Source organism: Ambystoma mexicanum, chromosome 7q (assembly GCF_040938575.1).
Source record: "Ambystoma mexicanum isolate Mex_15411 chromosome 7q, UKY_AmexF1_1, whole genome shotgun sequence".
Taxonomy (NCBI): Eukaryota; Metazoa; Chordata; class Amphibia; order Caudata; family Ambystomatidae; genus Ambystoma; species Ambystoma mexicanum.
In genome coordinates, this window is record NC_090941.1 from 1,039,971,879 (window position 1) to 1,039,995,171 (window position 23,293).

General features: G+C 47.4%; 1 protein-coding gene across 1 annotated transcript in view; it reads left to right on the plus strand.

The window, feature by feature from the left end:
- Positions 1–23,293, plus strand: part of LOC138528587 (uncharacterized) — a 1,521,057-nt gene that overhangs the window by 528,576 nt on the left and 969,188 nt on the right. Inside the window, exon 10 of the mRNA XM_069640364.1 lies at positions 1,872–1,893. Within this exon, the coding sequence (XP_069496465.1) occupies positions 1,872–1,893 (22 nt within the window). The remainder of the gene's footprint in view (positions 1–1,871; positions 1,894–23,293) is intronic.

Consider the following 23,293-nt stretch of genomic DNA (forward strand, 5'->3'; position numbering starts at 1 on the left):
GCCATGCTGGGCGAGGAAGGTAAAAAATGGAGGCTGGGCTCCCGTTCTTAAGTGAGACATGCAGCCGAGAAATAGGTGCAAGAGATCACAGAGCTGCAGTGGTTGCATGCGCGTGTGCTTACCTAGGGTTGAAGGAAGGATGAGCGCTGCAGAGCAAGCTGTCAGCGGTCGCGGTCCCTGGCTGTGCACGGAGTGAGCTGGGGAGCGGACTATGATTAAATGGGGTGAGCGGCCATGATGAGGTGCGCGAGACCGGGGTGCCCGTGGGGATGTGTGCCCTGACCTTCACCGCAAGGATGAACCCAGCTGACCCACGTGGATCCTCTTCAACGGGAAAGAACCAACCAATTACAGCCTGGCATCCCCTTTGGAGCAGGCCCATGTGTAGGGTGCCTCCAATCAGTACTGAATGGAATTAAGTTTTTCTGGCTTTTAAGCCCTTGTTTGTAACTGGACGAGTCAGAGCGCTCTCGAGCAGCAGAGTCCTTTACTAATATTTGTATTCTGTGCTATTAAACCTTGTTATCCTTGCAACGCTATCTCCTAGCAAAATTCCCTAGTTGGTTGTCTTTATTCTGGAGTGTGCATAGAAAAGGGACTTGCCTTCATAGTGCACACTAAACGCTGGGTTTACTTTGGTAGTACATCTAAATTAAGAAGGGTTAATTCCCCCAGTTTTATTTTACTCATCCTTCTCAAACAGATCAGAAACGCTGGGTCTACTTTAATCATTCTATTAAACCTTTATACGGAAGGGACGCACAATGCAAGCGAAATGGGTTGGGCGACCAGATCGGATGCAGTAGTTGAATACCGGTTAGTTTGTCACAAACAATTCGGTCAGACCGTTCAATACTGCTAAACAGCTAAGTCTTTTCTAGCTATGACTACTGTTCCAGTCTCCTCTGTGGACATCCCAACTATGCTTTTTTACACCTGGACAAAGTCCTCAACTTTGCAGTTTCCACACTTTTCAACCTTTCTCCCTTCACCTCTACCTCCTGCAGATTGGCCGGCTATCCATGAAACAAAGGACAAAGTTTAAACTTCTCATGAGCTTCAAAACTATCCATGGACTTTCCCCAGCCTACCTATTTGCTCATCCCACTCCCTTCTCTTCCCCCCTCGCTCATTGTGATCATCCTCAGCTCACCTCCTTGCCCTCACTAGAGCCCCCTCTGCTCCCTCTTGTTTTTCGCCCTCTCCCTCTCCTCGCGCCCCTATACTGGAATGCTCTTCCTTTCCCTCTCTGTACTACACCAACTCTGCCACTATTTAAATCCAACCTCAAAGCCATCCTCCTTTCTGAAGAACCCGTTTCCTAGCATTCTACGTTACTCCATCACTCTGCTTCCCTCTCTCCCTACCCTCACAGACAACCCTAAAGCACTTTTCCGACACCCCTCCATCCTTAACTTAGCACTTCCTCCGCCATCCCATTCCAATGTTAATCTGTCCTGCCCTCTTCCCTGGTTTATGCTTACAACTTCCCCTGCAGCATCTGGTCTTCAAGTCACATTCTCTCACCCCATTGTCAAGGACCACCTGTCCTCCCCTCTGCGATCAATGTTACATTTTGTAAGCGATTATGTGCCAAAAATGCATTGCTTTGCTGGGATTTCTATAAATAAATACATGTATAAGGAACCAAGGTTTCCTACTAAATGTGCACGTTCTATGCAAAAATGCTATGACTTGGGCACAATCATAAAGGGAGACCACGAGTTAGCTCAAAACAGACATAACTGTTTAGCACTGTCATTCTAATACTCTGATTTGACATTTGTGAATTGCTGCCTGGCTTTTTGAATAAAAGTTGCTGCATTTGTATGTGTTTGACAGGCCTTCATTTTTTTTCTTCTCACTTCTAGATGCCCCAACGGATGGAAAGAGGTAAAGGTTCTACAGTATGCCACATAAAATACAAGCAATTAACATATTGTACAAGTTGTTTTAGAATTTCACCATGACAAGTTATGATTCAAGGACAGAGGAAGTGTTGTGTGATGCTATCCTGATTTAAACTGTGCACTTCTGCCATGTTCATCGTCTCCAGGCGCTCTGGTGGCTCTTAAAGAGAGTAGGCGGGGTTTAGATACATGGAAAATGCAAGATTGCTCTCCTCTTGTGTTGATGTGTGCAGTGCCCAGAGCTCTGTGTGCGTGCTAGTTTCTAGGTGGTCTGTTTTAAGAACATTGTGGTGTTTGTGTCCAGAAAGAAGACCTTGCTTGCTTTGGTGCTTTTTTATGTGTTGGCTGGGGTCTGGGATATCTAAGTTAGTTGTAGCATTGTAGTGTTCTATTGTTTTCTATCTGGTGGGAGGGGCTGTGAGAAGCTGCATATGAATAGCTAAGTTCGTTTCTGTCTGGTTTCGGTAGATTCTTTTAGTTTGATTCCCAAGGAAGGGCAGCATGCAGTGAGAACACACAGCACACATGCACATACAACAGGCACAGGCCTATAATGAGACGAGGAGCCTTCAGCAGGATGAACCATCTTTATTCAACTCCTGCGGCGAACTGCCGCTTTGCAGGCTTTCTACCACGCATGCGCGAACCTTGCGCATGCTCTTTAGCCCACCCATCAGAGCTCCAAGGCTCTGTTAACTGTGTCCTTGCCAGGACACTACAGTTTGCATGTGTCGAATTTGGGTCCCACATTTGAGTGGTTAGTGTGAAGGGTTAGCAAACTGAAGTAAGACGTAAGAGAGTGCATTTGTTTCTTTGCCAATATTTCATAGATCCCTAGGTGCCAGTCTGGATTAGGAGGAGTATACAGTGTGGCGCCTGGACAACTCTTGTGCACAAGCTGTGTTAGGCAGCAGAAGATTAAGACTACAGGTATATGCAATAAATCCCCTTTGGTATCAGTCCGTATCACACAGATTTAGTTGGTAGCTGTGGCTGAGCAGTCAGACTTATCTCAAGAGGGAGATGAGCAGTATTCAGGGTATACACAATAGGACTACAGTACTAGGGCACAAGGAAACACTGACCAAAGCTTTGTATCAAAAAAATATATATTTATTTTACACACTCTTAATTCAACACACAAATCACTATTATAAAAGCAAGTTAAAACGGTCAAGAAAAGTGTACACAACTCCCTATTTAAATTGTAGACAAGTTTGAGCAAGAGTGAAAACTGAGCAAAACTGCACACTGTAAAACCAAGCAGAAATGGCACTCTACCAATTTCTTCAGAAGGAGGGAAAGGTCACGTTATACAGGGTTAGACTCCTAAACACACCAGCAACACTTCCCAATTGGATTGTGAACAGGTTAGGCAAGGCAGTACTTTAGCATAAGCAATACTTAGGTGAAAACCGAGCGAAAGGGCCTCCATGGTTCCTCACCACCTCTCTTACAAGAGCAGGTTGGGTCTCAGGCATCCTGGTTGGAGGATCAGAGCTTAAGCCAAGTACAGGCTTCCTCTTCTTCTGAGATCTGGTTTTACCTGGTGGAGGAGTTCTACCACTTTTCGTTTAACGCAAATAGTTTCCTATGGGATTTTACCATTGTTCGAGGCTATTTTTTTAATAGTAGCCTCAAACATACCGCCAGTTTATTTAATTATTATTTATTCTCTTGTTGGGTATTTTTGCCATATCTCTGTTAAACCTTCTTTCTCGCGTCTTCCTCTGTAATCCTAACCAGTGGTGTCGCTAGGGGGGATCTGGGGGGGGCCCCTGTGAAACCCTGTGCCCCCCCTTATGCCCCCCTACCTAAGACGCGCAGTGACCATGTTCTCCCCCTACTTTTGTCTGTGCCCCCCTACTTTTGTCTTTGGCCCCCTCTGTGCCCCTCCTAAATTTGATTCCTGGCGACACCGCTGATCCTAACCCAGGTCGGGATCCTTTGTTCGTCCTTTTGGCAGGCTTCTGCACAGAAGCCCTCCTTTCGGCGCCAAGAGTCTGGGGTAGACAGGATGTGTGGGAGGGGGAATAGGCACCCTGGACAGGGTTGCCTAAGCAACCCAAGTTGCACTCTGCCCTGATAGGCTGGGGGGTAATCCCGCCAGGATAACCACCCCGCTATGTGTGTGACAGCTAGGCTGTATGAATGGGGGGTTTTCTGCATAAAAGCAGGGCTCTGAGGACTGGAGGACAAGACGTCGCCACTGGACCTAAAAAACCCGAAGAGGAGAGAAGCTGAAGACATCTGCAACGACTGAACCACCGCTGAAGCCCTGCTGCAGATCCTCACCACTTTTCTCCAACGACCCGAGAAGATCTTCCCTGCAAGAGTCTTCTTCCCTTGAGCTAGTGGGGCCAACCAGTTCGCCAATCGCCTTCCAGGACCTGCCTTGGTCGCCAGTGCCAAGCTCTCAGAGACCGGATAGCCAGGCATCCGTCCATCACGACCGCGATTTAAAAGAGCATACCTTTTATTCCGTTTTGGCATCACTGCGGCTGGCTTCATCCCTGGGCAGTGCAGTAACTCGAACCTTCCTCCACGATGAGAGCCTCCCTTCCTCTGCTGGATCTCCCAAACTGCAGGAACTGCCAGGAACTACCACCACCGCAGGATCCTCTTCCACTTTTAAGGTACATTGTTTGGCCAGGCCTCCCGTTTCGCTGGGTACTGCTAAAGGTGTTTTAAATCCTTTACTTACCTTCTGAGTTGGCCACCCCTATCGTCTAACATTATCTTTTTACCTTCTGCAACCGCCTTTCCAAATCGTTAAACAAAGACTTGACTGCAGGTACTAGAACCGTTTGATCCTGGGCACATTGCCCTGTATCACTGACTCTGGTACAGGCCTATTGACTCTGGCTATTTCAGTTACAACTGCCTTCTCTAGATTGCTTTTCATAAAGAAATGTGTTGGTGCACCTAAAACTCTTATAACCACCTTTCCTTCCCCTTTATATATTGTTGAATTGCCGTTTTGCTCGGTTTTCACCTAAGTATTGCTTATGCTAAAGTACTGCCTTGCCTTACCTGTTCACAATCCAATTGGGAAGTGTTGCTGGTGTGTTTAGGAGTCTAACCCAAATGAAAAGTGGTAGAACCACTGCCACCAGCCATACTCTGATAAAAGGGGGACGAGACATTGTCTCCTACAAAACAGACACAGGGGAAACATTATTAACCCCTCCAGTACTTCCATATAAGGTGGTTTGTACTTGTTCTGTTCAATAGATTTGACTAGTTAAGGCAATGGGCACTTTACATGCCCTGGGAGACAGTAGTCAGTCCCATGGTATGGAGTCTATGTTTGGGGGTCACTATGACACCCCTGTGTTACTGCACTGAGGGTGCTGTGTAACACACATGTAAAAAGATGATACCTATGGAGTGAGAAAAACTCCATAGCCCATAAGCACAAAAATAGGTTGAGAGACATGTCGAGATACAACTAAGAGTGAAAAACAGGGTCTCACTCTTAGTAGAAGTAAAAAAAAATAAACCCCTGAAATCCAGCAAAGCTGCTGGGGGACTCTATAGGTCAGGGAAATTAGCCTTATAAGAGAATTCTCCCTAACAAGCTAGTGTTGAGATAGTTTGGTCCTGTCGTGGTGTGACTGAAGTATGGTGTTCAATGGGCTGCCAGAACTGAAAGTCCCATTGTTGCAGAAGTTGAAAATGGTGGTTGGGGGAGTCGGTGTGGCATTCCCTTGAAGTGGCGGGTTGCCAGGATGCCATTCTCCTTAAAATGAGTTCAGGGTCTTTTTCTCCATCTACGTTGTTGGTTGGTGTGAAATGCCTATGAGCTTTTGCTTGTTTGGTGATTTCTTGGATGATTAGGCTTTAGAAAGCGAAATCTGAAGCATTTTACTGAATCTAAGGTGGCCCTGTATTGTTCGGATTTCCTTCAGCAGAGGTTGTCCACCTTGTTAGAGAAAGGTGTTCCTCTGTGTCAGTCTCTGGTGTTGCACGTAGTCTATAGTAGTAGATAGTCACTCGATTTTAGCGTCCTTGAAGGGTAGTATTGAATGATCTTTGCTCAAATTAATTCCTCTCCATGGCACTGAAGAGCTGTGTGGGTGGTACAGAATGCTTTGAATTGAAGTTTTGAGTTATGTGTTCTCTAGTGTTGAGTGTTGAGACTGAGCAATAGGCTTGCTGCTGTGTTCTATATCTGTTAAAGTTTCCTTGTGACGTTGTCTCCTTTGCCAAGGTATATATACTGTTGGAGTAGTCTATCATTAATTAGTACCCAGCAGGGGTGGTGTGGCAGCCTCTCAGCCAATGAGGAGGCTCGGAACGGGGGCGTTGCCTGTGGTAATTGCCTCGCAGCTGGAGGCTATCTTACCCTGCCGGGGAACTAGGTAAGTGGGGTCCCTATCCCCCTATCCCCTCCCTTCTCCCCCCACCCACAGAATTCCCTCCCCACCCCCTGACCCCCACTTACCTTCTTTTCAGTCCATTTCGGGAGCGGACGTGCTGGGAACACTTCTGTCCCCAGCGTGTCTGCTGCCAATTTGCAACATACCATCATGGAAAGGAAGAAGGCACTAAAGATAATCTCTTCTCGCCTTTCCATGGCAGCCATTTTTTTGTTTACTTTTTTCAATGGCCGCCAGGAAAGGGAAAACAGACTTAATTGTCCCTTCCGCAGTGGGCATTTAAAAAAAAAAAATAATAATCTGTTTCCGAAACGCTGGTGCGTTTCAGAACTGAAACACAAATGCTTTTAGTAACGGGCCCGGAGTATTACTAGCAATACGTTTTGCTCGGGCCTTTAACTATGGGCCCCGGGGTATTACCTGAAGTGGTAATGTTCCCCCCCACCGCTCGGGGCTTAGCTTAATTAAACCTTTGCTATGGTCCCACGGGTTTCTATTATGGAATGTTAGGAAGGGTATAATCCGTCTGATTGAGCAAAGATGGTTGAAGCATTGAACTAATGTGTGGTTCAAGGCTGAGTCCACTGTCCATAAGGATCCCATGGTTATTGATTGGATTTTGGAAAGGTACCTATTACAGTAGGCCAGGGTAGTGATGTTTGTGGTGCTGCATTGGGTGAGACGATCATGTTTTTAGTTTTTTTCTGGGTTGAATTTTAAGTAGTTTTTGTTAATGTGCTCACCTGTGTGAGTCAAGTGGTGAGAATGCAGCTGGTCCCGTTGTGTTAAGGTGTGTACAGGATTCACAGCAAGGGTGTAGGAGACAATGGCCCTCATTACGACCCTGGCGGTAAGGGGTTTACGCCAGCGTTAGCTGCGCCGACCCCTTACCGCCAACTACGAGTTCCCAGAGCGCCATGGTCACTTTTCCGCCCGCTTTTTGCGGGCGTAAAAATCCATGGCGCTATGGGACCTCGGTGTTAATTACGCCACCGTAGTGTACGGTGGCGTAATTAACACCTTCCCCACTCCCATTGAGCCCTATGGGGCCGAAATGGGAATGGGGAAGGGTAAATGGGTCAATGGGGACTTACCGCCCCGCCAACCTCGGAATGGGGCGGTAAGTCCGCCATCCGCCATGGCGTAAAGGGACTTTGCGCCATGGCGGAAAAGTCCGCCGATGGCGGAAAAAATCCGCCAGGGTCGTAATGAGGGCCAATATCAGGCGTACATTGGAAGAGGTGGGTGAGAGCTTAAAACAAACAAAGAGGATCACACTGAAGGGGAATCTTGAAACACCATTATACTTGATTTTGATGCATGTATAACATTTGTGAAATATACAGAAAGTTCACCTCTGCATGTTTTACCGCATACGCATTTTGCAGTGCATGCACGAGTTGCAAGCATTTTTTCTCTGTGTTAAATACCTATCTATCTATCTGCGTTTTTGTATTGCGCCACTAACCCGCAAGCCTCAGGGCGCTCACAAAAGAGAAACATCCAAACACAGTGGAACGAGCCAAAGGAAAATGAAGCGGGAGGACCGAGACCACCCTGGAATAGGCCAGAAGTATCAGTAGGTGTTATTAACGAATGGGCATATACAGAGGGTGGACACCAACAACATCAGTATAAATTAACCATGTCCCGCATCAAACAAAAAGGTTTTTAGGCGCTTCTTAATGATAGTTGTTGAGCCACTTTCAGCAAGGTGTTTAGGCATTGAATTCCATAGGGAAGGGGCCCAAAGGTTAAAACTGCCACCGCCAATTCTCTTCAGTGAAGACAGAGGTTGTACCAAGCTGATGGTATCATTAGATCGCAGCCTGTGCAGCAAATGTAACTGCAAATATTAAATGAAATGAAACCAAACTACTTATCCTTTACGGTCATATTTCCCACATAGATATCACACACAGAAATTCTGCACACTGGAATACTGATGCATGCAGAAAGCACCCTGAACACCAGAAACACCACTAGAAATGAGCAACTACTCAAGGCAGATGCAAATTGGGAGTGGGGGAGGAGGCACAATGCACTATATTCACAATGAAAACAAGCCAGAACATGCCATTAAATAGCCAGCACACGAAACTAAGCACAAAACATGGCATGGGATCAATATAATAGGGGGGAGCACTGCTGCATTCACTGCCAATACTGCACCATGGCGTGAGCAGCATCCTACTGGTCTAAGGCAAATCCCACTACTAGCAATATTTAAGCTAAGGAAGCAATATGAGGCAGCCAAGTAGGCTGACCCTCTTCAGCCCCACCAGCCTCCTCCAGCCTGCCCATAAGCAGAGGAGGAGGAGCATGCCATGAGTGCACAGATCATGGGTGTACAGGCCAAGATTGGCTCCTATAGCTATGAAGCACAAGCAGGTAATTATTGCACAGTACAATCAATTTTGGATTAAATCCAGGATGACCTAGAACTCCACATAGAGATGCGTGGCAAAGCACTGCACGTTGAAGCTTTTCATTCTGCTCCACTTCTGTGCATGTGTCTTATTCGAGGGCACTGTGTCACTTGGGCCTGGTATTGAACAGCCCTGTGTCTCGTATATACCAAGTAAGATGCTGGGCACAAAGTTGAACCACAAGGAGCAACACATCACTTTCCCTGAAGACCAATATACTTCCAGGCGCACAATGGCAAAACATTGCCATTGACAGTGTGAGGATTGCCATCTGGCAAGGGTGCAAAGCCCTGGCTTTTTAATTTCAGTACCTAAAATGATGCAGGTGATTCCTTCCCCAAAGGGGTAATCTACTAACTGTGATGCCAATAGACAGCCCGAGTCATGTGAGCGAGGGGGAGCCCACCTCACGTGGCAAAGGACAGGATGAAGCAAATAAAGCAGGGGATGCCTGGAAGGGGATTACCCAGTGCCACCGACTCCTGGCTGGTTGTGTCTTACTTTGGGTCCGTAAGAACAGTACGAGAGTAAGAGTGTGAACGCCAATCCCGACCTCCCCATGTGCAAGTGGAGGCCGGAACTAACACCCATCACACTGGCGACGTGCACCCATATGTGTTTTTGCCCGCATCATGGTGATCCCGCAGCAGACTGTCGGCGACAGTGCACGCACAAAGCCCTGAGGCTGTTTTTAACACTGCGCAGGAGGAGCGAAAGACGATAGAACGTTCCTCTACATGCGGCCATACCCAGCTGAGAGCGTGGAGGGGGAGGGGTGCGTATTCTCCCTGCAAGTTAAAGGGAGAAAGAAAAGAGAAAGAAACGCTGCAAACAAACGCAGCACACACACTCCAACCCCATGGCAAGCCCCCAAAACAGCCCCAACAAGGGAGAGTAGCAGCAGCAGCAGAGGCCCGAAGGGCAGCTCCATGAGACTAGTAGGCCCAGAGACCATGCAGGCAACATTATGAGGCCTTTTGACACTGGAGCAGCCCTAAGGTGGGAAATATGGCTCCAGCAATTCGACTCAACATGCAAGCCAGGGAAATAACAGAGGGAAAAAACAACGTACTCTATAAACATCAGCGCTCTTGCGCTAAGACTATTCAACACCCTGCCAAATAGAGGGTCGGCAGACAACTATGACGCAGCAAAATCAGCAATAAACACATGCACTTTCACAACCGAATTAAACCCCGATTATGAACGATTCCAGTTCTGTATGTCCAGGCAAAGGGCAAAAGAAAGCATTGATGGGTTCCACACTCGGCTCAGGGAATTGGCGCTAGGCTGTGAGTTCCCAGACGAAGAGTTTGCCATCCATCTGCAGATTATCAACAGAATGTCCTCAGACAAACTATGCAGGGCAAAGCTATCGGAGGAGAACATCCCTCTAGACCGTATTCTAGCCATGGGCAGACTATGGGAACGTACAGATGACCAGGTAGCCGTCATGCAAGCCGCTAGGCAACGACTTCCGCTAGACAACATACAGAAAGATGAAGAGATTGCTGCAGTCAGAGGGAGACGACTCACTAATACTGTGTCTAGGCGAGCACTAAAGTGACGAGAGTCCTGCCAGTGGTGGGGAGGACCCTGACACAGAGGAGAACCATGCCCAGCCTTAGGTGCTACCTGCCAGAAGTGCAAGACACTGAACCACTTTGCAGCAGTTTGCCTCAACCCACCCACTCTGAGAGGAACGGAACAACCAGAGACATCGAATCAAAGGCAGAAAGGAAAAGGAAAGGCCAGGGCCGTTGCTGCTGCACGAAGATCACCCAGCAGCAGAAACACAGAGGACACCTCGGAGGAAGAGGCATCCCTGAAAAGACGCCTCACTCGAAAAAAACGAAGAATTTCCGCCATCAAGCCAAGGAAGAGCAATCAAAAGGTAAAGATGTCCAGATGACCCTCGTGCACCATCCTAGTGGACGGGACACCCACCAAAGTCGTCATAGACACCGGAGCAGTGGTGAATGTCATGCCACTGCTAAAATGTAAGAAAATTGAACTGAAGCCCTACCTCAAAGACAAACTAGTACAACTGTTCGCGTATGGATGCAAAAAACCACTACCAGTAGCGGGATCCTTCAACTCCAGCCTTTCGCACAATGGAACAACATGTCGAGCCATGATATATGTAGTAGATGCAGGTTTGGAGATGCTGGTGAGCTGCCACACAGCAGAAAAACTGACGCTAGTGCAATTTGCATTCAGTATTAACACGCCCCATATCGACAATCTCTTGACAAAACACAGAAAAGTATTCGAAGGAATAGGATGCCTCCGAGGAAGAACGGTCAAGCTACACATTGGCCCAACAATTGAGCCCAAAGCAGTGAGACACCACATAGTCCCCTTCCACATGCAGGCGGCACTCGAGAAAGACCTCGAAAAACTGGAGAAACAAGGAAATATCGAGAAGACATCAGGACCAACACCATGGGTATCAACCATGGTCGTAGCACAGAAATCACAAAACCTGATGCAATGAGAATCTGCTTAGACATGCGCTGCTCAATGTGGCCATCGGTCATGTGCGCCACGTGTTTCCATGATCGACGAGCTGATTGTGGATCTCAAAGGGGCGAAGATTTTCAATAAATTGAACTTACGCTCCGGCTATCATCAGATACTCCTGGCTTGAGAGTCATGCTACATAACAACCTAGTCTTCCCACCTGGGTCTCAGGAGGTACAAGAGACTCAACCTCTGGATATCCTCAGCTGCGGAAGTATTTCAAAATGAAATACAAATAGTGTTGAATGGCTTAGTGGGTACCACCAACATCAGTGATGATATCCTAGTATACGGGACAACTACAGAAGACCAGCACTTGAGGCAGAAGTAACTGACCCACCAGACTTACCGGGAGGACACCCTAGAATGAGCAACAACAACCCCCCGGCAAGAGGAAGCGCCAACGCCGCCAGCCCCCAGCGAGGACCACAACGAAACCACAACAATGCAGACCCTCAAGGGAGAGCAAACACCAGGTATGGACTCAGAGAAAAGCCTCAACAATTGAGCCGACTATGAAGGTGCGTCCTTCACAGGATATATCACCGAAGAACACAAAGATGTGATAGGCCATCCAGCGTGTGAAAAACATACAGACATGTCCTTGAGAGGAAAATACATGTCTGTTCAAAAATATATACGTTTTGGAGGAATGTGATGTAAATAGACAGCCAGATTCACGTGAGAGAGGGGGAGCCCACCTCACATGACAAGGGACAGGATGAAGCAAATAAAGCAGTGTTTCGACTACATTCGGTCCTCTTCAAGACAGGGCTATGATGACATATATACAGTTGCAAATTGAAGATAGGAGTATTGGAAATTGTCATGCTGATATCATTGTTATACATTGTCATGAGTATTAAATAGTGGTGGGTTACCATTTAAGCATCAAAGTTGGTTCCCAACACAAATATTAAGAAACAATCATTATATCAAAATTCAACATTAATTCATACAAGCACATAGGGTGCCAAACAACTCAATTTAGACCAAAACAGAAAAGTTGAGTTGGCGTGGGGTGAATCTGTAGGGAGAGCGAGGCAAGAGCTGCACCAATTCCAATAGTTATAAAATAGCAAATTTGTATAGTATACAGTGCATGTGTTAGCTTAATGTTATAAGTGCTACGTAGGATCCTTTTTGTGTTAAATTTCACCACAACCAATATCCCGATTCCTATGTCTTGTTGCCTTGTTAATCCAATCCATTTTAGCCAGCCCACGCCACTGCTCAATGCCTTCACCAGTACTAGCCTATCCTATTGCGTATCGAATTGATCTGTGCTAATCTGGCCAACTGTACACCGAACCCATGTGAACTAGTTCATGACTCTGCGGACCTGGTCTCATTATGCAAGCCACTACCACTTAGGTGTACATGAACCTACTTGCTCTAACCTACGCTATATAAGAAATAGGAGTTTGCAATAATCAACCTACTCCAACAAGCTTCAATCGACCTTAGTGCCACACATGCCACCATTTAATCACCATACATGCAGATCATGTTCTTACCAATGATCTACACCATCCTTCTGAGGACCATCCTAGACCTAATCAGCATACTAAATCCTACCATGACACACACTATGCCTTTAGCAGTTATACACCTCATCCTATAACCCACTACAACAAATTCCCAAGTCTGTATAACTTGGACTCCAGACCATGCAATACCCACCAGAGAAACCTCAAACTCCATGCCAGACTCCCGAAAATGTACAAACCGCTAGCTAATACCCCACACCTTCTCACAAATAATACTACTAGAACCTTGAGAGACCTACAGCCTAATACCAAAACTTCCTTCCACAAGGTCACCAATACCCAGCACTCACTCCAGCTTAACAATCGGCTTACCTGAGAATTCAACACCCACCTGAAGTACCTCCATAACACCCAGGTACCACTAATAGAATCTACCCAGATTAGCATAAGAGGAGCCCCAATAAATGCCCGTGCCATGGTGGCCCATGCTACTGAAATAGCCGACTTGCTCCAGACAGAAAAAATGAACTTCTTCGCCATCACTGAATCCTGGCTACACTCAGCAGCAGGGGCGGCGATCATGCAAGCCATTCCTGAGGACCACACTCTCCTCAGAATAGATCGCACACAATCCCAAGGTGGAGGCCTTGCCATAGTTGCTAAAACCAGTCTAGCTCTGAGACTCACCATGCCACAAAACTTAGACTCATGTCAATCACTCAATGCCAAGTTGACCATCTACGACACCCTGGCCCTGTCTATCCACCTCATTTACGGATCTCCTGGCCCTTTAGGTTCTTTTGAAGTATACTTAACCAATATCTTATCTGATAACCTTAGAAAATTCCTCACAATGCCTTCTCTTAGGAGATTTCAACCTGGGTTTCAATGACCCTTCAAACCACAACACCACGTATATCAACGACTCCCTCGAGGAATTGGGGTTCACCCAAAAAGTAGCAGGCATGACCCACACCAAAGGAATGCCCTAGATTGGATAGTAGAGCATAACTGTCAGACTTCCATTATTTCTATAACACCGCAGCTCTGGTCTGACCACCACCTGATCTCCTTCTCCTTAGCTGCCACACCTCTCCCACCCGCCAAAAGCATAGCCACTGCCATCCCCACCAGAAACAAAAGAAATATCACAGCTGAAAAACTCACTTCCCTGATTACCCCTACCTTGAATTCGCTTCCCGACCACACAGATCCTTTCACTTTGGTAGAGGAGTACAATAAAATAATGCTATCTTCCTTAGACGTCATAGCACCACTGAAAATTAGAAAGCGCAACCCCAAAAAACATGTAACTACATGGTTCTCCCCCCACTTGAAAGCAATTAGATTAGAAAAATGTAAAAGTGAACAAATCTGGGGACAAGACCCATCTGACACTAACAAAAACAACCTTAGTAAAATAGCCACCTTTTACAAAAAATATCAAAAAATTATCCTTGCCAAACAATCCTCATTCAACCTGCGTATTACTCAAGCTAATTCAAGCACTAAAGAATGATTCACAATCCTCAAAGAGATAGAAACTCCCATCCAAGCCCCGGATACCTGTCTCAAGGATAAAATATGGTGCACCAGCATTCAGAGTGCCCTATCCAACAAGGTAACGCCCCTCCAAGCTTAGATTAATAACAAAAATGAAACTCTCCTCCTTGCCCCTAAACCCAACAAAACCTCTGCGCCCTTGCCCCAGCCCCTGCCCAACCTACCCCACCCCTCCTACACCTGCTTCAACTTCAAAAAAGTATCCATCCTTGGTTTGGAAAAAGTCATCCTTGCTCTCAAACCAACTAACTGCCACGGTGACCTCTGGCCAGCCCAAATCATAAAAGACGCTGCTCGCGACCTCGCCCCATTCATCTCCAAACGTATAAATGCCTCCTTCTCCACCGGCACCATACCAAATGACCTGAAACAATCCTGGGTTCTCCCATTACTTAAAAAACAAACACTCGACCCGTCCATACCTACAAACTATCGCCCCATCACCACAGTCCCGTTACTGCTTAAAATACTAGATAGGTGGCTTACCTTCAAATCCAACAATATTTGAATGTAACCACCTCCTAGGAGTACGCCAGTCAGGTTCATAGACCTTAAGGCACAAATAGATGCGCTAAGAGACGATGCTAAGGCAGCATTATTGCTACTACTCGATCTCTCTGCGGTGGTCGACCTAGTGGACCATAAGATCCTATGTAACGATCTGGACTCCGCCGCCCACTTCTCACAAGAAGCGATAAACTGGATCCAATCCTTCCTTGACAATAGAACAATGCGCGTCTTTTCACCGATAGCAGCCGCTGACACCATACCCATCACCTGCGGCGTGCCCCAGGGCTCCTGTGTGTCCCCACCTTGTACAACATTTTCACAAAGCCCCTTTTTGATGATCTAGACGGCCTGGGTATCGCCTACACGAACTATGCTGATGATACCCAGATCCTCATCCCGTTGACGGGCGACTACAACAGGATTTGTGAATAGAGTGTACCTCATCATCCAGGCATGGATGGCCTCTCATGGTCTATGCCTGAATGATGACAAAACGGAACTCCTCATTCTCGTCACCCCTGCAAACCTTAACAAACTAGGTCACAACTACTCCAACTTCAAAATAGACAACAATAACATCATAGTAGCCAAGGAGGTCAAAACCCTTGTATTCTACCTAGACTCTACGCTAACCTTTAAAAAACAAGTCAGCTCTATGGCCTCATCAACTGCCTACACCTGTAAGCTAATCAGAGCTTCCAAGCCCTTCCTCTCCTCCAACAACTGCATCACCCTAGCAAGAGCCCTTGTTTTATCCAAACTGGACTATTGTAATGCATTATATGTAGGGAGTAACAAATACATCACCAATAAGATTCTGATTCCACAAAATAATGCCCTGAGAGCAGCCCTAAGTATTCCTAAAAAAGCCCACATCTCTGACCTTAGAAGAGCAAATAACTGGCTTTACACGAAAGACATAATCGTCCTCAAAACAGCTTCCCTGACACACAAATGTCTCCACTATGCCGCCCCACAATACCTCATAGCCAGATTTTCAAGACAGCCCTCCAACCGTCCCACTGGAACTGCCAACGCTAACCTCCTAATGGTGCCCAGATTTAAACGTACGAAGACTGGTGGAAGTAGCTTCCCGGTCAAAGCTGCCCAATACTGGAACTCCCTCCCTCTGCCCGTGAGGGAAGACCTACCTTACCCACGCTTTAGATCCAACCTCATCAAATGGATCAAGGCAAATGACCTCTGACCTCTCACTACATACACAATGTTAACTCTGATTCCTCTTGTGCATACTGTATATATTGTCTACTGTATTTTCACCGTATTATGAAGCCTACCTGTCTTTGCCTTTATCCTGTACAAATTGCCTTTCTACAATTTATTGTATAAAATGTCTGATCTTGTACAGCATTGTAACCTAAGCTGAACAACCCTCTTGATGCCTATTGCTCCCTGATACCCTCGGGTCTGGCGCACATTACAAATATTAAAACAAACAAACAATGGTGATTATTACTTCCCTTTAGTAAAAATAACTTAGTCGTTATGACTCTATTTATAACATTTAAATCTTTGCTCAGTGCGATTCTTACATTGTCATGCTTGGTGGTAAGTTGCCCCATTTTTCCTCTTAATTCAGGTACATTATCTATTAACATTGCATCCGCCAAGTGTTTGATCACCTTATTATTAATTCAACTTTGATTAGTTTCCAAGTCTTCTCCAGAATACTTATATCTGGGATAGTAATCCCTCTTTCTCCTGTAAGGTCAATAGTAATGTTTTTTCCCTTTTCATCACAAGTATCATGGGCCTCATCACGAGTTGGGCGGGGCGGCAAAAATGCGACGGCTACGCTATTACTGCTGCATTACCGCTCCGCCCAATTCTGAGTTTAGGGGAAACTCGCAGTATTCACTCTGAGCTGGAGGTGAATGTGCCGACTTTCCACCCATTTTCGGTGCAATTAACCCAGCAGAATTACCACCATGGTAATTGTGCCAAAAATGCCCCATTGAGTCCTAAGGACTCTTAACAAATGGGGAATTACACCACCACCGCAACTTGTGATCAAGCGCTGGAGACACAGTAGCGGACTGCCGGCTCCCCTGTGCAGCGTGGCGAGACGCCTGGAGGCATCCTGCTGAGGCACCGTGGCTCACCAGAACAAAGGAGGAATTCACGTCGGGCTGCGAGGTTCACTGGTTGGGAGCCATGGGGTGCCTGGTGGCACCCTGCCATAACAACACTGATCCCCCAAACTGGCGGAGGAGAGGTCCGTGAGGGCGGGGACCTTCCAACACGGCCTGCCCTGCACAGAAGACTGCATTCCGAGCGAATGCAGAGCTCTGCGCACTGTCCTGCTGCCAACTCGCTGCTGGACTATGCACATTGCTGGGAACCGCTGCTTCCCCCCATCTGAAGCCTGCACATGAGGTTCTGGAGACCCCCCCCAGGTCAGTTCACTTGTGTTCACAGTGTTGAGGGGGAGCCATCACATTGTTGTACCCAGTGAGGTGGGGGTGACGGTGGGCGAAGTGGGACTGTGCATTGATGGCTCTTCTCATTGTGGTGCAGCGTGCCATTTTGCAAGTGAATACGAAATGCCCTGCACAGACTTAACAGCATGACATTCGATAGACGGGCATAAGCATGACTACTGCTACATAACGTTACTGTGCCTGAAGTGAGTTCCCTTAACGCAGCACGCTCACATGCTTGTTGAAGAGAGAGACCCCAAGGCAGAAATAAATGGGCAGTCGTTTGTGGGTGTAAACCTGGATGAAACAGCTAGTGTGGCATTCCTATTTACAGTCGCAGGACAGACCACAGAGTGGGTATCATCCACATACTTTACTGGAACCTGTCCCACTCTGACGTAGGAGCCTATATAACCTGCTTGGTTGACCCTCGGTCTGGGGCTTCTATCTGTTGGAAGGGGTTGCTGGACCCCCATACATACAGAGGCAATTGCAGCCTCTGGTGAATAGCATGCCGCCCACATAGGGCACGTTGCCCTCCACGTCACCAGTGTCAATAAGTGGATACATCTCCCCGCAAAAGCGGATCTGTCCCACTCGCCCCAACAAGCAAGATAATGCCCAAGAGGGCGCCCAATAAAAAAAAACATCACGATTGAAAGATTTCCGACACCTGCTCCAAAGCAACCGTGCAAACCTGCCGCACCTGCTAGCAGCCTGAACATGGCGGAAAAACCACCAACCACGGACCTGCAGGGGGTTATCACCACAATGCAACAGGGCTTTGCTGCAATGAATGACGAATTGGACGGCATTATATAAACATTAATATAATGTGAACGCAGATGGAAAAAGCAATGCAGCGCATCATGGAAGCTGAGTCACGGATTGGAACAGGGGAAGACACATTGGCAAACCTGCAAAGTACTATTTCGGCTATGGCAAAAGACTTGGGCAGGGTCAAGTTGAAGTGTGAGGACTTGGAAGCGAGATCTAGAAGGAACAATATACGCATAATTGGGGTACCCGAGAACGCTCTGAAAGGGCACATGGAGCAGGCGGTGGAGGACTTCCTGAAAACATCGCTTGGAGATCCGGGATGGTCCCAGATGTTTGCAGTCGAGCAAGCACACAGATCACTGGCTGTGAAGCCTAAGCCTGGCGCCCCTACCCGACCTATCATTGCTCGCTTGATGAACTACAGGAATAGGGACTTGGTCCTAAGGGCAGCCAGGGACAACAAGGAGATCCGGCTGGGTTCTGATGTGATAAGAATTTTTCCGGACTATACTTTGTCGGTCCAACAAGAGCGGCAGACATTTCTAGGAGTGAAGAAACTACTTAGGGAACGCCATTTCAAGGATAAGAACTATTTCTTCACATTCCCAGAGAAGGCCGCATCGTTTGTGGAAGCTAACATCCCCTTGCCCAGGGAGCAGCCTGTGGTCGAATCGGACTGACGTTCGGACGGGCCGTGTCCTCATAGAATGCTATCGCTGTTAGCACTGTATGCATGCCTTTGAGAGATACCAGTGATCAGTAGTCAGTTTGTTAAGCATGTAGGCTTACTGAAGACAGAATGTAGAAGTTGGTGATCATAACCACGTAGGATGTGATCCTACCCATAGTTTCAGACAGTATTCATTATGTGTGTTATAAACGTAAAGTAACAATGTGGCAGAGTTGAGCCGAGGCCTCACTCACGTGTGACAAATAGCCGGTACTCCCGGTCGCCTAGGAAACAGTAGTCCCCAGTGCATAGTTTAGTTATGTTCGTTGATGGGCTTGGGGGCAACATAGTCGAAGTTTGGGGTACTATGATGGTGGGGGAGGAGGGTATGGTTGTAGGTTGGGGTGAAAATGTTCAGAAATCGCACAGACAAACTATTGTAGGTACTGGTCACGGCATACACAGACACAAATCGATGACTCAAGCATCCTGCTACACAAAGGGCGATGGCTGAGGGCAGACACACTAGTGTTAAACTAATGAGCTGGAACGTCCGGGGCCTGGGACACCCAGTGAAAGCGCAGAAGGTGGCAGTATACGCGAACCGATAGGGGGCACAGATTCTCTATCTGCAGGAAACACACTTTCAAGAGTACAAAGCGCGTAAGTTCTCCCCCAGCTGGTGTGAACACTGCAATTATACCTCATACTCCACCAAGGCCAGAGGGGTCATGATTTTTATACATAAAAAGCACTCCCTTTCACACACTATACATCTGAAATTGATGAACATGGTCGATATGTCCTGGTGCTTGGGAGAATGGGCTCGGCAGAAGTGTTGTTAATAAATGTCTATGGTCCCAATATAGATGACCCCCACTTTTATGAAATGTGCTGCATATCCTACAGCACAGATACTTTGCGGGGGAGAATTCAATACAATACTTCACAATGATCTAAATCGCACCTCGTCCACTCCCAGGCCCTTGTCGGGTGCGGCTCACAGGCTGCACATACACATAACTGATCTGGCCTTGAGGGACACTTGGCATACACTGCATGGGGCACGTAAGTCCTTCACGTTCTACTCCTCCGTGCATGATTTGCACTCCCGCATAGACCTGTGGTTACTGTCTGATGTTGTTATGGCATGGGTGACCGGGACACTCCCCAGGATACTGTCGGACCAGTCCCCAGTGACACTCACAATAGAAATACCCGAGGGTGTGCCTGAAAGGGCGAAATGGCGCTTCAAACCAGCCTCGCTCCAAGACCCCGTGTTCAAATTAAATATGGCACAACATATCTCGGATTTCTTTGACATTAACGACGGCTCAGTTGCGAGCAAAGTACCCTATGGCAAGCATTTAAAGTCTATATAAGAGGCATAGCGATGTCCACTGAATTCAGAGTGCTACAGGATATTAGGCAGGAACTCAAGAGAAGCAAAGAGACTGTAGCCCCTCTACAGGCAGAGTATCTGGCCACCCCAGATCACTGCTGACATCCGAACACAGCTAGAACCTTTCCGTGATGCTGCAGACAGAGAGCTTTGCTACTTTGACAGGCCTATGGTGGCTCGCAGGTACGGCAAACAGGAAAGGCCAGGCAAACTCCTGGCATGACTGGTGCGCCCCCGAAAGAGGCAATGTATCCATCCCATGTATTGCCAGGCGATACGGCGTGGTGGTCACTAAGGCAGATGAGATCAGCAGGGTGTTCTATGAATTCTACAGCAGCCTATACTCACCCCAGAGTGATGCTACTGAGGACGAGATTGACGGGTACTTGGCCGCGATACCTATGACATTACTGTCGGAGGAAACGCGCAATATTCTAGACATCCCCATAACGATTGGCGAAGTTAAAGCCGTGATTAAAGACATCCCTGGGGGGAAAGCACCGGGATCCGACGGGCACGGAGCTGAACTCTACAGGGAGTTTGAGGAAGTATTGGCGCCTTGCCTCCTAGCAGTATGAACTGAAGCCCTGAACACCGGCATTCTCCCTGAATCCATGTGCAAAGCCGTCATAACCCTGCTTCTGAAGCCTGGGAAGCCCCCAGTGGACTGCGGATCCTATCGACCACTGTCCCTCATTAATACTGATGCGAAAATCTTCGCCAAAGTTCTAGCTTCCCGACTCAACCCGGTAATGCCATAAATGGTCCACGAGGACCAAGCAGGGTTTGTACTAGGAAGATCGACGCCGCTTCTATGGTGTATTAGCTGGAGTCCCCACAAATTCTAAGGGAGTCACCATATCCCTGGACACGAGGAAGGCCTTTGACATGGTGTACTGGCTGTTTTTATTTAGGGTGCTCCATAATTACAAGTTTGGTCCTAACTTTATTAACTTTATTAAGTGGGTACGTCTATTATACACCCAGCCGCATGCTTGGGTACAGGTTAGGGTACAGGTTAGGCCTGCCGCTAGATCACATCCCCTACTGGCAGAATTGTAGTTTGCCAGTCCAGAAAATTGCTGATATATGTTATTACCGGCACCTTGTTTCCAGAACGGCAAACTTGTGATGAAGCCGAAGGACTCATACCAAGTTTGTCTGCTTTAGGAAATCTGCTAATAGCAGGGGGAGTCTGTAGTGATCTGTTGTACTGGCAACACCCATTACAGATCTTTAATGTGCACGTGTGTGCTCACAGTGGGGATTGAAATACATTTGCTGCATGTTGTGGTGTTAGACACAGGAAGCCAGGTTATTCAATGATTACCCATACCTAACAGTGCATCAGGACTTGACTTCTCAAAGTCCTTGTGGAAGAGCACGCTGCACTGAAGTGGTAGAGTGGGGTTCTTTACCATGGATACCATGCCTACAAGAGAATGTACCTATTTGAAGGAAGCATTTTGCGTGAGATGTCGGGCCTTGTACCACACACGTCTATGCATGCATGTATACAAACCTGGAATTTTGTACTCAGTACTCACCTTCATCTCCTGTCTCCACACCTCCAGCTCCCTCACCCATGTACATATAGTTGTTTGTTTCTCCAATGGCAGCACCTGCATTGGTGTTGTTGGAAAGTTGCCTCTCGTGACTCAGCACTCCATGCAATGCTCTGTCACCAGGCTGTGGACATGATTCTTGAGTTCTTGCCAGCGATTTATTTTATGTCATCCCTGCTGCAGGTATATGATGGTGCCAGCCACTGTGTTTAGCATGGTACCAATGTCCTCTCGGCAGAAAGGCATAACGTGGTCTTGCCCCGTTGGATCCAAAGAGGTGGGCATCCTCCTTTAATATGCCATCTCTCAGGACATGGAGCTCATTGTCAGAACTTGCTCCTACTGTACCTATAGTCCCTGTGGAAAATCCAACAGTTTGGGGTGTTGAAGAAGGACAGCTGGTCTAGCAAGAAGGAGGCTACAGGGTCTTGCCTTTTTGTAGGGGGGAGTTGAAGTGATAGGAGGAATCAGGGCAGTTAGAAAGAGAGCAGTAGGAGGCAAGCAGCGTAGGTTGGCAGCAGCAGAAATCCGATCTATTTTCTGCCGGATTCCTATGGGGGGGAACTGGAGAGGGTAGCATAGCAGTCAGGGAAAAAAAAGATTGAACTGCACAGTGTCAAGTGCAGTGGCCTTTGGTCAGGGTCCTCCCAGGTCTTCGAATGTTGGGCAGGACTTAATGTGGAACTGTAGATAGTCAGTGTCCTTTAGGTCATGTTGTACATGATGTGGTACTTACATTTATGTCTGCTTTGTATTGATATTGATATTGATATTTTATTTCTATCGCGCTCATACACAAGTGTTTCAGAGCGCGGCAAAGGAAGGGGAACAGGGGAGAACAAAAACAACGATCTTACTAGACCCAGTGACATTGAGAATGTGCAAGTGCAGGGTAGAGGGAGAAGGGGGAGAAGTGCATGGAAGGGGGATCAAAAGGAGAGTGCGGAGCGAAAAGGAAAAAACAAAATAACAATAAAATAATAAAGAAAAAGGCAACAAACAATGGGAGTGCAGCCAGCAAGTGGCAAGTGCTGGGTTTATGGCAGTAGGCCATGTAGGTCTGAAAGTGCAGGAAGAAAAGGGGAGAGCTGTATGGGTGCAGATACAGACCCCAGTGCAGGGGGTGGCCCGGAGGCAGTGCAGGGGGGTGGCAAGATGAGCAGGTATCTGGGCCCAGAGGACAGAGGGGGGCCAGGTTTATGGTGCCGAGGGAGAGTAGAATCAACAGGGGAGAGGGGAGGAGAAGGCAGAAGCAAAGAGGAAGGTCTTGAGGTGCTTCCGGAACCGGAGATGGTTCTCCTCAAGTTTTAGAGTAGCAGGGAGGCTGTTCCAGAGGGAGGCCCCAGCCGAAGACAGAGATCTACCCACAGCTTGTTTCTTTGAGAAACAATTGACCCTGAGGGAGTTAGAGGTAGAGGAGCGGAGTGCTCGAGATGGGAGGTATTTGCGGAGGGATAGCTGAAGGTATGTTGGACCCAGGCCCCAGAAAGCCTTGTGGAGAATGCAGAGGGTTTTGAATTAAATCCTTGCATCCACTGGGAGCCAATGGAGATATTTCAGAGCTGGAGAGATACGATCCCAGGGCTTGAGGCCAAGGACAAGTCTCGCAGTCCTGTTCTGGATAAGTT